The following is an 18171-nucleotide window of genomic DNA, read 5'->3' as shown; positions in this document are numbered from 1 at the left end:
CCACAAAGCTCAAAGCACTGCCCTAATTGCATTCCAGCTGAAAACAATATCCCTTTGGGGAGCAACCACATGGAGCAGCAGGATGCACCTGGAGCACCTGCTCCTGCGGTGAGTGCAGGAGTTCCCTTGCAGTGTAGTATTGCAGAGACTGTACTCCAGCCATTAAAGAGCCCCAACTCTGCTCCAGTGGGGCTAATAGGTCCCCCCACTAAACAACTGAGTGTTTCTGTTTCCACACTGTCTGCTGAAAGTGAAACAAGTACATGGAATGGCAGAAATATCCTTTAACTTATGGCACAGCAGGCAGCAAAGTTTTCAACAGGACAGACTCACATTTTGCCTCTTCTATCAAGGCCTCACTCTTATCATGTCATCACTACTCCCTTTTCAGACATTCTTCTCTTACTAGGCTAATAGTCCTCTGTTTCACTTTATCCTTTATTAGCTTTGGGGTTCTTTTGGATTTAACATTCCTCCTTCTTTGTTCAGCACAGATGTGTGTCCAAAGAATTGCTCGTCTTTGCATTTAAAAAACACATACAAGTGTTTTAGGTGGAGAGAATCTGTTTCAGCAGTAATAACAGCCATGTCCAAGACACTGCCTTTTTTTAAGATCCAAGCCATAGTTTCTGCTTCTGACACAAGATTCTCATGCTGGATAAGCCTGGTTAGTCAAGAATTGTGGGGAGGAATAATCACTGTTCTCCATCTGGAAATTCTGAGCACTGTCCCATTGTTTTTACATGCAGACTGACCAAGCAATCACCTTTCTTACCCCGTGAGACACCAACATGCAAATAATTTTCTCGGTCAGCTGAGCCAAAACACTCTTGTCAAGACTGCAAAGATTAAATTCCATTTTTTTTTCTAGATGGCATTCTACAGCAAAAAGTCTTTTTCAAACCAAGAGTGATCAAGAGAGAAACAACAAGAGAAAACGACACAGAAAGAGCGTAGGTACCTTCCTGATGTCTGTTTTGGCCTGCAAGCCCCAGCCTCGTGCCAGCGTGCGGAAGATCTGTACCTCGGGGTACTGGCGCTTGGAGAAGCACTGGTTCTGGCAGCGCTCGCCAGCGGGACACACCAGGGGGTGGCACTCGTAGAGCAGCATGCGGTTGATGCACTCCGAGTCCAGGCCGCAGGGGTTCTCGTCCGTGGGTTTGCAGTTGCAGCGCGGGATCTCGGACAGGTCCGCGGTGAAGATCTGCACCTTCCCCACCGGCCGGTTCACCTTCAATGCACACGAGGGACATGAGCTCTTGGGAGCCACAGGCTACCCCGACAGGCACTTCTGTACTCCACCCTTGCCTACGAGCTGCAGTGACTTAGTGACAGCGAGGGGCAGAAGGACACAAGTACAGGCACAGCTGTACTTCTGGGAATGCTATTTTGGGAGGCAGAAGGTTAGAGGAAAGAGCTCAGGAGGATGCAGCTTCCCCGTTAGCATCACCTGGTTCAGTGTGTATTCTATGACCCTGGAAGGGTGAGAGGCTGCCAAGTGTCCCCCTCCCATCATCACTGAGCCCACATCCAGCTCAGGTGGCCAGCCCAGCACTCTGGCCGGGCACACAGCATCCCTGTGATCAGCACCAAACCACTTTCTGCATCAAACTGCACTTTTCCTTTCTGAGTGTTGGGTGCTTTTCCTCATCTTTCCCTTCCTGCCCTGCTTTTTAAGTGTTACCTTCAAGCTGGTTTGTGCTCTCAGCTGTCACACCTGTGACAGAAGGCCTACCATGCAGTTACCTCCCTACCCAACTGTCCTGCAGATGTAAATGGAAGCCAAACCAGACAAGGCTGGGGTTGGAAGGCCCAAAGAAAAGCTCAGAGTTAAGCCAAGGAGCTCTCTAAAAACCGCTCCAGGAGGAAGCAGAGTGCAGCACCAGGTGGAGAAGCGACTGGCGTGTCTGTGGCATGAGCTGGGTCCTTGGGGTTTGGTTAAAGGCAGCAAACGCTGAAAAGCAGGCAACAGAGAGTCAGGACTTTGGAGAGACACTGAAGAAAAGCTCCTTGCTGCTCTTTCCCTGGGTGAACCATTGTCTCACTTTCCTCTCCCAGAACATGAAAGGAAAGGATCTTAGCAAAACTATTCCAGCCCCCATATAAATTACCTTGTCCCACCCACAGAGTTTCCACATTGACAGCCTGTCTGAGGCTGGCCCAGTCCTGATCCCCCTTTGCTTAAACACAAACTCTGCAGAAACCCCTCATTAATCACTTCAACACAGTCTCCCCCACCTTCCTCCTAGAACTGTGCCCCACCTCCAACCTTCCTTGTCACTCAGGTTCGCCTCCTCTGCTGCTTCCCATCTCTTACCCAGACTCATCAAGAGTGGCAAAACTCACAGGATTGAGTCAATCCACTACTGGTACTGCTCTAGCACTGCCACTGGACACCACATTTGCCCAGCACACACCTGCCCTATTCTCTGAGGCACTGCTGGGAAAAAACCAAAACAGGGCAATGCTTGGACTCATCACAAGCCTGATGTGATGAAGGATCCCAAGTACATTTTGCAGCAGCCTCTCATGTGGGTGTTTCTTGGGATGGACTCTAGGTGCTGATCTCCTTAGAAGGAGTGGACACAAACAGCTTCAGCCATTCCATCCTGAAGCCCTCTCCAGCTCACCATCTGCTCCTGCAAACTGCTTTGCTTTCAGAGAGACAAACAGCTTGCACCCAGACCTCAGAAGAGCTGCCATGACTAATGACCACAACCGTCATTATTTATATAAAAGGGTATTTCAAAGGCTCTAAACTGCTTCCAAAGTTCCTTCACGTTGTGGCCAGAGAAGCCTAAAAATAGCTATAATGAGAAACTACTTCCTCCACTGAAGCTGCCAGGCCCATACTGCTGCCACAGCATTCAGTTGTGCTCTTTACACCACACAGTAACTCATGCAGGGTATACCTGCCTGCCTAAAAATCCTAGCTAGATACAGAAAGTGCCAGAAATCAGTTAAGCTTTCATATTTTTGCCACATAAGGGAAGGAGCAGACAGAAGCAGCAAAAAAAGAACACAGTCCCTGAGTCAATGGGTTTCTGGTCAGTTGGGATCCACTTCTCAGACACAGGCACATGCTTGGCCCCAGCTCTCCTCTCAAGTCACCTCCATCCTGTAGCTATTCCTGCTCCAATTCTAACTCAACAATAACAGTAATATTTAACAGCCCTTAACGTGAATAGTTCCCCAAAACTGAGGAAAAGGGCTGATATTGCAGCCTGTACAACTGCTTCAGTATTTCTGTTCAGTCCCCACCTGATACAGAAAGAGATATAAAACAATAGCAGATGATAGAAGACACTGTGGGTTACCACACCCTCCACACAGCCTTGCTGCACTGCACCCTGACCACCTCCTGTCCTGGTTTGTCCACCTTGCCATCAGCAGCATGGAGCATTTGACCACGTTGAGCATTACCAGCCCTCTCCCCTGAGTTCTCAAGGTACAGAGACACTTCCTTTGGACCACACGACTGACACAGACAGCACAGACATGACCAGATCCCTTCCAGCAAACCAGAGCACCTGTTACTGCAGCCCAGCTTGCTGAGGATGGAAAGAGGATCAAAGGAATCTTCAAGAACAGCCAGACACCCAAACATCAGAAATGTTTCTGTATACCTGTAAATCACCTGCACCGAGAGCTCAAGACTTCTCTTCCGCACCTGCCCCCCACCACCTCCCCTCACCTTGATGTGTTTGTAGGGAGGAGGTTTCTTGTCATTCTTTTTGTCTTCCTGAAGTTGTCTCAGCTCTTTCTGTGCTTTCAACTCTTCAAATCTCACAGCAGCTTCCTGAAGAGCTACGTGAGACAAAAAGCTCTGTTATGAGGAACTCCCTTTGCTCACGCACAGCTGGGCAGCCACTGTCCACCCAGTGTTCACAAGGTTCAACAGAGGAGGGTGAAGACAAGGCCAATGCAGCAGGGAAGTGCAGAAATTACAGTCAAGGGCCTGCTCATGGGTGATGAAGCATCCCATCTGTTGGCTATCTTTGCCTGACCTCTTGGGCAGAGATTCCAGGCAGCTACATCCACAACTCTCAAATACACTTTCCTATCAAAATAATGACTGTATTGCACAGAGGTAAGCTGACACAGCAGCAGCTCACTTGAATTTTGAGATGCTATGTCAGAGTTGGACGAAGATTTGATATCTGCACACCCTTCTCCCTCTCTGGGAGTCAAACAAACACTGAGCATGCTGGATGACACATAAGCAGCAGCTCATTCTACACATATAATTTCACTTCAGTTATAAGAAGACATTTTTCTCTGCTACATGAATGACACTTTTCCAAAGAGGAATGAAGAGGGTAAGACCCTGGATGAAGACAAGTTACCTTTTTTGTATATGCCATCCACGCCCTTCCCCATCTTGTCTTTGCTGCTGACATCACCTTCCATGTAAGGGAACACACGAGCCTGGTGGGTCCACAGGTAGTCCTTGGAGCCAAAGAACAGCACGGGGAACTCACCAATGTCATGTTTCATTTTCTGGATGTTGACAGGAATTGTCCTAGGATGGCAAATCTCAGCTGGCCACCACCTGCAACACAGCAAAGGGCAGATGAAACCTCTAGCTTCCCCACTTCCAGACACCTCAGAAGTATGCTACTGCAGGGAGACATGGCAAAAACTGTGTGAGGGCTCACCAGCAAGGCTGGTGGGGAGAAAAGAGGCTACTGGAGGATGAGAGCTCGCATTTTACCAGCAATGTGCATGCAAAAAACGCAGAGGCCTGCTGCAATGAACCCTGCAGAGAGGAGCAGCTCCTCATCTCCATCACCATGAGCACTGCATGAAGAAGGAATGGGGACAAATCTGTTCTATCTTCACCTACCTGTAGCGCCCAACTTTCACCCAGACTACTTCTTTGTAGTGTGGCTTTTTGCCTGCCTTGCAATCATTACAATACCAGCTTCCCTCTGGCATCTCAATGTTTAGACACTCACGGTGAAACGCAGCCGGGCATGACTCGCAGCATAAAAGGCTGCCCCCTGCAAAGAGAAGGAGGAGAAATTTATCAGTCACTGTGCAGAAGCTCTGCACTCCCCATTTCCAGACAGACCTGGAAAAAGGGAATGATGGTCTCCTGCAAGCCCTTTTCAAAAGCTGGGCCCTACTCATGGTAAAAAAAGAACCCTTTTAAGAATCCAGAAAAGGTCCTAGCCTGAAGCTGGATTTACATGTGGAAAGCTAGGGAGGCAGTCTGCTCTCTGCAGTTCCCACTGGGAACGGGAAAAAGCTTCTGCCCTTTGCAATGAATTCTGGGCAGGGCGTTCCCTGGTGCCAGGGGACCCAGCACCGAGCACCTCACCTTCCGAGCAGACAAAGCACCAGCTGACGTTGACGTGCTCGTGGTTGCGGCAGCCGCGGCGCGCGGTGAAGTGGTTGGGGCAGATGATGCTGTTGGAGGCCAGCACCACGGAGCCGGCGGCCAGGCAGAAGTCGTTGGAGTGATACGCGACCGGACACCGCACGCAGCGCATCAGGCGACCTGGCAGCGACAGCCACAACACAGTCAGCCTCTGCAGCATCACCACCCCTCCTTACTCAAGTAGGATCACCTACTTCCTACTAAAACTATTCATACCTAAGGCCAAAATGAGCTTTGGAGAAGGAAGCTGACCTTTAATTTTTATAGGCCGCCCATGATATACTCACTGGATTTCTATTAAGTTATTTAATATAACTAAATATATATAAAATTATAAAATCTGGAATATCTATACCATAGATAAAATTACATTATTTAGAAGTGAAAAATATCCTACATGCTGTGCAGAAACAGTTCAAGAGTTCACAGACTGGGGCTGCTTCCTATCATACACAAATAATTACTAAATCAGCTCCGACAGTAATTACAGATGGGGTGTTCCAAGTGCTTAGCTGCACATAATGAAATCAATCCATGTAGCTTCTGAAAACAAGCACTTGCCTCTGGTTTATCAGATTTTACCCTGAAATTCCAGAACTTCCAGGCAATTCAGACTTCCCTACAGGCCTAGTTTATGTGAGGTTTTTGAGAGCCTGTTTTCAGTTCCTCACAGCAGACTATAAACAGGAAGAAGAGGTGGGAGAAAAGGGGTAAATGTGATCATTGAGAAGCAGCAGCCAGTCAAAAAATGCTCAGTAGGGAAGTGGCTGGGCTGTGGGCTGCAGGCTTTTGGCCTTGGTGTTGTTTTCTACACCAAATACTGATAAATGGGGGGAAAAAAGCCAACTTTGACACAGACTCTGAGGATAAAAATAGAGCCGGTCTTATTGTCACCCATCTTAAGACACCAAGGATTAAAGAAAGGCAGCCTTAGAAGCAAACATACACAGCAATCACGAAAGTTTTAAGTCTGATCATGTGAGATAAAGGTCAAGGTATTGCTGCAAACAGCTCAAACAAATGTTTGCCTAGGAAGCTTAGCCCAAGGGTGTCTCCACTACAAGATGAGAGTTTACATAGAAAAAAATGGATTAGTAGAACAATATCATAGTTCGCCCTGTGCTGCTCTTGATGCTGCTGTGTTGACAGCCCGTGCTGCTGAGCAAGGCACCATCTGCAGCACTGGCACAGTGAGGAGCAGGTGGGAGAAACACAAACGTGTCTGCACAGCTCCAGAGATTTACTCAAAACCCCACTGAGGCCTGAGGCAAGGCTGGGCGTGCAGGAATCCGAGCCTCGGGACAGCCTGAGAACATTCCAGCTGCCGTGGCCGACCATGGGGAGTGCTGCTGAGCCTCACACTGCCACCACCCCTTCCACTCCCCTGGGAGCAGCTACTCCTCAGCAAACACAGCCAGTGCTGTGGCCAGGACACAACAGCGCAGAGAACCGGCGAACCAGGTGGACATGAAACAAAGAAAACCAGCTGACTGCACCCCTCAGACCACCCTGGAGGACTCAGTACCTTTAGAGGCAGAGATGTTTGCTGGGTTAGCAGCATGGCAGGTCATGCAGATGTGCAGGGAGCAGCGGAAGCCCTTGTTCTGCATGACTGTGGGCGGGTATTTCTGTATGCAGGCTTCGTGGTAATACTTCCCGCAGAGGGGCAGCAAGCACCGCTTCACATCCTCCCCGCAGCTCTTGCACACAAAGCAGGTGTGGACCCCTGGAGAAAGAGCAATGCACTGGTCACACAGGAGGGCTAAATGAGGGCTTAATGCTGTCACCAGGCTGCCTAATAGCACAGCACAACTCCCCAGCCTGCTGCAGCCATCCCAGAGCACAGGTCTGCACCAGGCTGGCTGGGCCTGAAGCTGCAGTAGAACTCCACATCAAAATAAATATTATTATAGCTGGGACTTCAGGCCAGGGAAAAAAAAAAAAAAGAAAACTAATCAATAATCCTACTTTGAGATTTCCCCTTTTCCAGCCTGAAAAAGACTTCTCCTCCCCACCAGACCCCTTTCCATAGTCCCAGGTAAGAATTTGTCTCTTTCCCAGCAGATCAGGGACATTCACTTCTTTGTACACCAAGTCTGAATCAACAGTAAGGCTGGTAAATATTTGAAGTCATTATTAATGGCTTCAAATCAACAAAGAGTAGGTTTAGATTAAACATTAGGAAAAAATGGGGGTGGTGAGGCCCTAGCATAGGTTGCCCAGAGAAGCTGTTGATGCCTCTTATCTGGAAGTGTTCAAGCCCAGGCTGGACAGGGCTTGGAGTAAGCTGGTCTAGTGGAAGGTGCTCCTATCCATGGCAGGGGGGTGGAATTTAATGATCTTTAAGGTCCCTTCCAACCCAAATCACCCTGCGATTCTAATTAGAAAGTCATTATCAGACATCAAACCAATAATCTGAGGACTGAGAGCTACTCAGCAGCCCTACAGCAGGCACACCACTCCAGTCAAGTCAGCACCAGGTAAGCCCACAGTCCTGCCCTCCCAGAAGCTGCCCTACCTGTGGAACACTCATTGCAGATGAATTTGCCCTTTGGCATCTCGGAGAGCCCAAGGCACTGCAGGTGGAAAGCACCACAGCACTGCGCCTCACACAGCAACAGCTCCCCTGGCTTCTCACAGATCTGTGGGAAAGAAAGAAACACAGTATCAGCTGAAGCAATTTTCTTCCCAGCAGCATCTCTCACAGCAGCAACCCCCATGCTGGCTGGAACCGCCAGCAGAGACCCCCTGGGGAAAAATGCTACATTTTCCTTGTGTCAGTTAATTCAGGTAGTTTGTGTGTAACCACTGTCATTTACCATCCAACTCCCCGATATCCTACAGTGGGTAAAATGTATCTTACACTGGTCACATCTCCGTAACCTCTGTGAACTTCAAGAGGAAGAAATGCTAGTGCAGGAGAAGTGCTTCATACAGAACACAAAAAGCTGATTCATTCTACAATAAGCACTTGGAGGCTACGTGGGCTTACCTGGGGCACCAGTGTGTCCCAGAACTTACACAAAAAGACCTTACAGTGGGATAGTTTCAAAGAGATTTCTTCAGGAACACTACCTGACACACATTCTCCTTGAGAGCTGCTCCTCCTCCACGCTCCCCCTGTATCTTTTTGGACGAAGGCACTCCATGGTCATTCTCTGACCCCTCCTCATGACCCTCTTTGGGGCTTGCAGCAGTCCCATGAACCGATGCCTCCCCCTTTAAAGAGAAAACTAGAATTAGGATTGTCAGTAGCACCTATCCTGACTTGGAAACTACAAATGCAGTCCCTGAGCACTTAATGGGTTTGGCAGGTGTTACCCACCCTGGAGAGACTATCCCCCATTACAGTTCCTCCAAAAGATTTACAGGAAAGTAAAGAACTCTTAGTTTACTAGATGATTAAAAATACACACTCAATACAATTATCCTCCTGTGCATAACCTCTCTCTGAGCAAGGAGTGAGCCCTGAATGGAAACAAATCTGGTAGGCTAAAAGGTCAGAAGCACCCCAGTATCTACTTGCACTAGAAACACAAATGAAAAAGCTCAATCTTCATAGCACCTGTCACACACTAAACAAACTACATCTTTCCTCTACACTCATCTCAGCTTGTTCTAACCCATGTAAAATAGAGACACAAAGGTACTCGAGGCCTGTGTTGGTATGAAGCCAGCCAACCCCAAAAGGAGCAGCACAGCAGGGCATTCACACCCCATCCTGACCGAGGTGTGGGGTCTCCCACTGTCCTGTATGAGTGTACAGCACTGCCTGTAACATCCACTGGTGAAAAACCATCCTGGGGAGAGGATGGGCTTCAAACGATAAAGGCCCAACCACACACCCACAGGCCAAGTCAAGGATCCTGCCACAAGGCTTCACAGTGGCCGTGGGACCTGCCCAGGCAGTTAGGAGGGAAGAATAGCAGGTACCCTAGAGACAGTTGTTTTTAGCACAAAATACATCTGTCCTGCTGCTACACCCGGCAGCAGTGCCACAGATTTTGTCAGGACAGACAACTAAGAGCTTGGAAATACCATCCTGCCAGCTTCCAGCCCACTTGGGAGATCTAGGGAACACTTCAGTGGCCTCAGCAGCCCCAGCTGCCACTCCAGAGCAGGTACAATTTAAGGACATTCATACTGCACTAAAATGATGCCTTTAGCTATGTGCTTTGAGCCAGAACATTTTAAGGACTCTGCCACTTTTAAATAAGCCAGCTCACAGCAGGTAGCTGAGTGATCTCAGTGCACAGCTGCCAGTTCCTCCCTGGGTCACCAAGCTGTAGCCATTGTATACCCAGGCACAGATAGTACACCTGAGAGACCTTGTGAGAATTCAAACTGCTGGCAGAAGCAGCAGCCATCACTCCCACACCTCCAGGCCTGCTTGGTGCAAGCCTGTCCAGCTAACAATCACGAGAGGGAGCTTTGCACCACTTTCTGTATGGCAAAGTCTGAGCTGTGGTGCTACTAAAGCTTGTAAGCCTTTTGAACACATTCTGAATCTGGGCAAAAATAATAATCTTCTAAAGTTTAAAGCTGGAAGAACCTGGAGCTAGTATTCTGCTCAGATAATGATGCTTTCTTTGCCTGGAACTGTTGGTTTTTCCCCTCTTCCCTGAATGTAGCAGTATGAGTTTATGTGGGGACACTTTAAAGCCACAAAGTGGAGCAATGATGCACAGATGCACTGAGAACATACTGAAGTACACATTACAAAAATGAATTGTATAAAGTGACTTTATTGAGAGAAAAAAGAAAAGAAAAAAAGCAAAGTCACAACCACAGGTACTGCCAGTCCAACATACCTTACAGAGTACAGCCTTGCACTAACACTGCTCCCAGAACTGCCCAGGGAAGGGATGTCACAGCTAGGCAGGATGAGCAAGGCCCATCCTTTGTGAACAGGGAAAAGAGCACTGCCACTCAAGGATCTGCCACTGTTTCCCCTCCTTCCTCTGCCCAGCACAAGCACTGCAACACTGAATACCTCCTGCAGAAAGAAAGGCTCATCCCAGGTCTTCTTCCAGAACCATCCCTGCTGCTGTGTCTGGCACAATCCCAAAGCCTGACCTGTTCTTGGGCACAGCCTGACCTTGGCTCACAACCTTGACAACCATTTCTCAACAGCATACTCCATCCCATTCTGTCAGCCTCCTACTGCCCTGATGTTGTAAATTTGCACTCCTGGCTCCAGGAACGGGCAAGGTCAGAGAAAGCTGCTTAGCTCAGCCCAGGCTGACAAGCTTTCCTCTGCCCTCTTTTCCTTGGAAGGCAGCTGGATCCAAGGCTTTACTGGGCTATATCATCAAACCATGTATTTTTTCTAGCCAAGTGGAGCTCCTTGCCCAGTGTGTGCAGTCACTGGGGGACCAGCAAGGTCTGAATTCCACATGAAAGCCCAACTGCATCTCCACAGCATCCCAATACCCACCTAAGTCAGGGGATGAACACCCACCACAGCAGCTAGAGACACAATTACACAGAAAGGGAGGCTGGCAAAGGTGCCAAGCATTGTCCTTTTTTCGGCATGGTTTACACCATACCTGATTTCTGGTACACAATACAAATGTCTACAGCTAGAGGCAGTTAAGACTGGGTTTCCTCTGCAGTGAGTAGTGAGTACAGGATTCAGAGCCATGGCCTAGATCGTTGCTGCTCTGAGCTGCCCCTCTTTTCACAGAGAATTTGCTGTCTCTTAGTGGCTACAGCAGACAATGTTAACTGCCCCTGCCCAGAACTGGCAAAGGTATTTGTACAGGCTGTTTTAAAACATTAGTCCAGTTGAGCACACTTCAAAAAGAGCACTAACACCAGCACAGGAAAGCTTACATGGACCAAGGGTATTACCCCAATTTATAAACTTTATCACAAATGCCCTTTCCAAAATGCAACAGGATGGCTGGAACTGCTTAAAGTGGTGTGAGGTTTGTGTTCTCCTGTAAACTGTGTTACAACAACAAATATAACAATATTGATCTATAATTGGCTCCTGAAATACATACTGACTATCCTGCCTGCTGCTGAACCTGGGCCACTGGAAGTGAGAGGCGATGGCGAGAGGCCCAGAGGTGTCCTGCCTCTCCCAGGAAGTCTTGCTTCCCCTACACTTGCTGATAACTGGCTCATTCCTAAAAGGCAAAATGTGCTTGTCAGAGATATTTGTACACTGACCCTGCTAATATGTAGCAGAGGGAATTGCCCCAGTCATCCCTTTCTGCTGAATGGCAGAATGCAATCAGAGACTCTCGTGAGCAGTCACAGACAGTCCCCCCCAGCCCCTCCAATGGGGCTCTTGGCTCATCCTGGGGTTCAAGTGCAAGCAGAAGGGGCTGAAGTCCAGTCTAGTGCTTGTGCTTCAAACTGGTTTGTAAAAGGGCAGGAGTCCCACCCCCAGAGAAGACCTTTTACAGCAGTTTGATTTTCTGAGGTGCAAAGCAAGATGCCAGGTAAAACCTGGTTCCATGAATTCAGAACAGCCTCTCTCACACAGAATTAGCTAAAAAGAAGTTTGAAAACAGAGCCTGAGTTAAGCATCATTATAAAACAGCTACTAGATCAAGGCAGTAACTTCAGCCTAACCCCAGCTCATGCAGCTGCATCAGGGGGACAAATTCTCAAATGACAGGCCAAAAGACGCCTCTGGCTTAGGCTCTGCCAAGTACCCTGGGAAGTAGCAAACAGGTTATAGGGATGAGAGCATGAGGATCCAACAGTACCTCAGAGTGTGGGGTCTCCCCCAGCCCCTCCTCGTTTTTCTCCTTCTTGGAATGGACTGCAGCAGAGGTATGGCGCTGTCTCTTCCGCTTCCGCTGCTTCTCCAAGAGCTTTTCAGAAGCTGGGATGCAACAGAAAAACCATTCAAGGAAAATGCAGAAATAATTCCCTTGCTGCAGGTGACACCAGCAAGTTCTGCAGCCTGAGAGCTTCAGGTTGGGTCCTATATTCTTTGAGGGCCTTAAGAGGGCTGGGGCAATACCAGCCTCCAGGCACTCAGCTCTCTGCCCTGCAGCCATCACAGAAACACCAACTCATATTGGTTTAAGTAACTTTTGCTGGGCTGCTGAACCCAGAGCACCAAGCACTTACACACACACGGAGTTCCACAGGCACTGATCCAAATATCACAACACTCTGCCCTGCCATCCATGCCTTCACTTACCTTCTCCCAGGTCCTGGAAGTGGGCTGGTGAGTAGAGCTCAGAGCTGTCACTCTCTGAAGGACCAGTACCCTACAAACACACAGGAGAGAGAGTCAAGTCACCAGATGAAAACAGAGGCACATGCTCCTCAGCTGTGAAACCTTTTGGAATGACTGCAACATCTAATTTGCCATCCAGGTCATGAATTCATCAGTCATTAGAGATTTTACAAGAAAATCTTTGGTTTGTGTGTGTGAAAATCACACATGTAAAAGTCTGTCTCTGGGAAGGGAGGAATGTGGAGTCCGATGTGTCTTGTGCTCATCAGCACCATTTACTGCTTCCTGTGCTCTCCCAAAAAGGCTGCTAATACTCTGTAAGGTGCTGGGAAGAAACATTCTCTTCTGAGTTTACACTTTTACAGACCATAAGACTGAAATACACTGGCCTCTACATTACTGCAATGGAGATAACTGCACTGAGACTGTGCCTCACAGTGAAAGAAAAAGGAAAGAAGCGTTATCAGTCAACTTTAGGAACAGTGGCAACAAGTTCTGTGCAGGCACATGATCTGAAATAAATACAAACTGCATTTTTCCAAATCATGTCACTGAATATTGAGTATTCAGTGGAGAAGTGTAGCATTTTCTTTAAAAATCTGAACCAAACAAGGTATCCTACATGTCATTCACCTCAAGCCTCCATCCTGCTTCAATCTCTGCTCTTACATGCATTCACCAGCTCACTTGGGAAGGCAACAAAGAAAACACTGCTCAGAGGAAATCTGACGGAAAAGGACAAAGCCTTAGGTTCAAGTTCAAGCTACATTGTAAAATGACAGAAAGCCTCTGTGCAGAACATTTCTGCTCATACCTTTCCAGCCAGCATCCAGATGACTCCTTTTCCGTATAAATCAATTTTAAAAAGAAGATTTTAAACCAAAACTACCCAATCCCCATTACAAGTGGAGAGGGTGTGGGACAGTGGATTATTTCATCATAACACAGCAACCAGCACCTTTGGGAAGGGTGGACCTTTGCTCCTGGGCTGCAGCCAACAAAAAACCACATCCCACTGCATTGTGTCTTGTTTAGCAGGATCTGCTGTCTGGGCCTGCTTTCTATCCGGTTTTCAAAAGAGCTGGAAGGGAAGTACCTTCTTTTGGGGAGTCCATTCCTCCTTCTTTGGCATAAAGGCAGTGTCCAAGTCATTGGATTCCAAGAGCTTTTTAGTGGGCTTCCTTTGACGCTTGCTTTCGAAGTTTCCTGCAATGAAACCCTTCACATCAGATAAACAGGGGTTTTCTTGTCTTCAATCAGATTAAGACCATTAAGTAAATATCAGCCAACAGTTCAAAATAATCTGCTTCACCCTGTCTTTGAGATCACAAGTTCCTAGGGCAGAGATGCCAATTACCTGCTTCTGTGCAACTTCAATAAAAACAGACCTTAGTCTGTCATGACCTTCAGGCTCACCTCAATATGTAATATAAAAATCCACCCACAGAAGAGAGGCTGTGAACTAACTGCCAGCAGGTAACACATGCTGGCAGCACAATTCACATCATAATTTGCCAAACACTTTGATCTGCATAAGCCAGTCCTACCACTGACACAGCCCTGCCTACACTCCCACACCCCTCACACCAGCATTCATGCTGCTGCAGTAAACAGGCTGAAGATCACAATCCTGGTTAAACCTACTTGAGAAAAGATACCTCAACAAAACTATTTCCTACTCAAGCTTTATCCTGGCCCTCAGGAGGTAGCAAGTTGCTAGACCTGGGTTCCTTCACTAATTTTGGCAACAGTGTAAACTTAGAATCAGGAAATGCTGATGCTGAGTGCAGACACTTTGCAGACACAGCCTGTTACCCATCCCACCCCATTCATCCGCTGCCTTCGACAGTCTCAGCTGTGCCCTTTGACACCTCTGTAGGCACAGCTCATCCATCACACTCCTAACCCTCAAGGCAAGCTTCTGCCCACTCTGTGCTTCAGCAAAAGGTGAGGGGAAATTACTGAAAAGAGCTACACAACCTCTGCAGACTGGATGTTTGCTCCCACTGCTGCAGCCTGTTGTGTTCTCCTGCATCTCCAATCTTGGGTTCACATCCTCGGTTTTCCCTCCTTTAATCCTCTCAAACTTCCCTTCCTTGTGACACCCACAAGTCTCCAGAGGCAATCCCTCTCTCTCACACATGACAGGCTAGGCTAACTGACCTCCCACTGACCAAAAAATCTGCCTGCTTGGTTTATTTTTTTTGACTACAAGCCCTTTAGGAACAGTGTTCCCTGAAGAAGCACAGCCAGAACACCAGGGCTTTAACTCTGGACACATCTTTAGATGCTATCAGAGAATAAACACACTGAAAGGAGACTCTGAGACTGACACTGCTGGAAAGGGGAAAAGGCCCCTCAGGCCACACTCCTTCTACACCGTGCCTTACTGAAGACCAAGACTCTGGCTTGCTACTCACACAAGTCCCCAAAAATTTCTACAGATGCTTAGAACCAATTAAGTAAGAAGTCCTTCCAGAGGGAATTTTGTACTACAGCTCCCTGGGCTCCCTAGGAGAGCAAAAGACCCCATGAGCAATGAGGCTTAGACTTTGTGCATCACCCTCAGCACAGCAACGTCCATCCAAAGGTGTTTACAGCAACAAGAGACTGTCAAGCTGAAGGAATGTCACTGTTTGGAAGCAAGGACTCAGAGAAGGAGTTGTGGCCCCCTTCCTATGGACAAAAGAGGCATTCTGTGCAAGGATCTAAGGAGGACCACTAGAGTCTATAGAAAGCCAACAGTTCCAGGTCACTGGACACCCTCGCGCCTGCCCTCTCTCTAACAGTCAGTGAGTGAAGAAGGCAAGAACAAACAATGGCAACAGCCACCGATCTTGTCATGCTGCCCCAAGAATAATTTTTCACTGAGCTTGAGTAACTTTCACTTACAAAAGCAGCATCACACAACCTGCCACTCACCTGATTTCAGGAATCCCTCTTCCGCATCCGGAGAAGCAGAAACTTCAGAAACATCGGAGGAAGACAGAACCACCACCTCTGGAAAATCTGAAGATCCTCCTTGAGCTTGACTAGGGGGATCAGTGGAGCGGGATCCTAGTTCTGAGAAGGAACACTCTGCTTCAAGGACGGGAGGGGACTCTTTGGTTGAAGATGGAGTTGAAACCAAAGAACTTGGCCCCCGCTGGGTGTCTCTGTCAGGACTGCATTGTGCAGGAGCGCCTCCTTCACATTCAGACCTCGCCACAGAATTCACCTGGCATGGTGAAATATGTTGGTGAAAACATTCATTCTGCATGGCAACACTCAACCACAAAGAACACAAACACACACAGACCAGAGCCCTGGAGGATAACCACAAAAAGCACATTGGCCTTCACCCACCTTTTGTAATTGCTCCTGGCCCTTCTTTGATTTTTTCTTGGGTGCAAACAAGTGATCATATTCTTCTGCATATTCCAGAAGCCGTTTACTCGGCTTTCTAAGGCGCTTCCTCTCTGAATGTGCTAAGAAAAAGGAAAGCAGCTTCAAGACTGTGTTTCTGAGATGATCACAAGACATCTGTGGATAATAGCTGTTCCTGCCTTCTCTTCCAGAGGTTCCATGTGGGAAGAGCTGATAATTCTCTCTTTGAGACAGCCCAAAAAATTTTTGAGTTCCCTCTTTTCCAAACTGCCAACTTAGCAGGGGGGATTTTTAAGGACTTCAAGCAGTTCAGGTAAGAAATCAAAACACATCAGACTGAGAGGCTCCTGAAATTTCACCCAGCATGTCCCTACAAGCTACATCTAACTTGCCTGCAGTACTTCTACCAGAACCAAAGGTCATTAACAACTCATTATTCCTTTGCTGTTTATCCAAACTCCTTTGGTTTTAGTGCAGGGGCACAGGAAAACACTGTTTTCCCATAACACAGTTCAGTCACTAGTTTCACTAGGAACACAAACTTAATTCCTTCCCTTCCCCTCCTCCCTGGCATTTCTTTATATACTACAAATTCCCCATCTGCTACTGTGAGCCCATTTATTGCTTTGTTTGTTCCACAATGAGATCAGGGAGCCAGTGACTGCGGCACTTCTTGTCTCTGCACAGTGTGGTAGCACTGCAAGGTAAAAGGTGTTTCCTCACCACAACCCCAACCACCCGTGCTGCACCACCTTGACACACCAATGCAAGGCAAGCTCCAAAAAACTGAACCCTGACACCATAACAGCTCTTCTCAGCAACCTGCAAAAGCAAGGTGATGCACATTTATGTCTTTTTCTCACTTCTCAGAATACCTCTGAATATCTCTGACTTTTCTCCTTTTTAGCATTTAAAATAATTAAATAATACTGCCCCAAGATTTCCCCTAGTCAGGAAAACACCTGCGGTCTCCGGGAAGTTTTGGAACAAACAATAAATATTCTCTTTGCTTCATTTCATCTGTGGGAGGTGGCTTTTTCTTCTTTAAAACGGAAGCATTTTATAACAAAGCATTTCAATGCAACGCTTCAGAACAGGGATGTTGGACAAGATTGCTACATTTTATTGTGGCTTTGTGGTTAAACAAGCATGAAAATGTCAAACTTGGCCAAAAGAGAAGAAAGAAACAACTTTCTCAAACACAGCTATTTTCAGCCTCTATTAACACTCTGCACAGGTGTCTGATTGAAACACACACTTCAGCACATAAGCAGTTATGCGATGAGTATCCTCACCAGGCAACTATTTAGAGCCCCAAAACTGTGCAGCAGAGTACACAGCACCGTGCCAGAAGGGCTGGCTTAACTGCTTTTTGTTCCCAAAAGGAATCCCATACAAGAATCCCAAATGCAGACTGACAGTGGCAAATCACAGACCTGATGAAAGTATTATTTATAAAATTGGTTTACATCAGCCAATTCCACCAATCTTCACGTCTGCCTTATTTGCTCTAAACCACTGTACAAGGTTTGTGGCAAAATTATGCCCAATGCTGCTGTTTAACTACAATGAAGGCTTTATGCAGTTTGAGCTTAGTGGAAATGGCACAGTTGTGACTGCAGTCTGCTCTGATCTCTTACACTGAAGCTGCCTGCTGTGGGCAAGGCTTGGTCACATCTCAAAGCACTGCAGTCAGTCCAGTTTCCAGTATCAGTTTCTCTACTTTCTAGGCCTTGCCCAACATAAAGGAACGGTCTCAACACAGCATTAGAGGTTTACTCAGTCCCACCAGCACTGGGGATGTTACAGCAGCCCTGACAGTGGCACTGGTGCCTCCCCACAGCACATCTGTACAAAGGGGGTGGGTGTGCACAGAGCTCACGTGCTGTTTAGGGCAGAGGAATTAGTTTATGCTGCAGTTGCTGATCTGGCACTTTTGCCAGCAAACCCAGGCCCTGACTGCTGCTGCTGCATCCCTTGTGCAGCACCAAGACCCTGTACACTCCTCTCCACTGTCACCTCCATGCCCAGAGCCCACTGCCTTCCTCTGCCACTACCCCGCTAACTTTACTGCCTCTCAGCACCTCCTCTTCCCCAGCTCGCTCTGCACACCTTCATCTTCACCTCACACGGCATCACTGCAGGGATGCTTCAACTGCCAAACCACCACGAAGCTGTAAGAACCTGCCTGGACCTTGGTGTGAAGGAAGAACCCACA

General features: G+C 47.7%; 1 protein-coding gene across 7 annotated transcripts in view; it reads right to left on the bottom strand.

Moving 5' to 3' along the window:
* NSD1 (nuclear receptor binding SET domain protein 1) overlaps window positions 1–18171 on the bottom strand; it is a 61548-nt gene that overhangs the window by 17310 nt on the left and 26067 nt on the right. For all 7 annotated transcript variants that reach the window (XM_038149821.1, XM_038149819.1, XM_038149822.1 and 4 more), the window contains exons 6-18: window positions 15933–16054; window positions 15510–15804; window positions 13684–13793; window positions 12549–12618; window positions 12106–12224; window positions 8459–8602; window positions 7902–8025; window positions 6909–7109; window positions 5324–5503; window positions 4847–5003; window positions 4347–4552; window positions 3695–3807; window positions 962–1231 (exon numbers count right to left, since the gene is read on the bottom strand). In XM_038149821.1, coding sequence (XP_038005749.1) covers window positions 962–1231; window positions 3695–3807; window positions 4347–4552; window positions 4847–5003; window positions 5324–5503; window positions 6909–7109; window positions 7902–8025; window positions 8459–8602; window positions 12106–12224; window positions 12549–12618; window positions 13684–13793; window positions 15510–15804; window positions 15933–16054 — 2111 coding nt within the window. The remainder of the gene's footprint in view (window positions 1–961; window positions 1232–3694; window positions 3808–4346; window positions 4553–4846; window positions 5004–5323; window positions 5504–6908; window positions 7110–7901; window positions 8026–8458; window positions 8603–12105; window positions 12225–12548; window positions 12619–13683; window positions 13794–15509; window positions 15805–15932; window positions 16055–18171) is intronic.

The sequence above is a fragment of the Motacilla alba genome, chromosome 13, assembly GCF_015832195.1.
Source record: "Motacilla alba alba isolate MOTALB_02 chromosome 13, Motacilla_alba_V1.0_pri, whole genome shotgun sequence".
Taxonomy (NCBI): domain Eukaryota; kingdom Metazoa; phylum Chordata; class Aves; order Passeriformes; family Motacillidae; genus Motacilla; species Motacilla alba.
The sequence above is the reverse complement of the archived record's forward strand: the minus strand, read 5'-3'. Positions and strand labels throughout refer to the sequence as shown.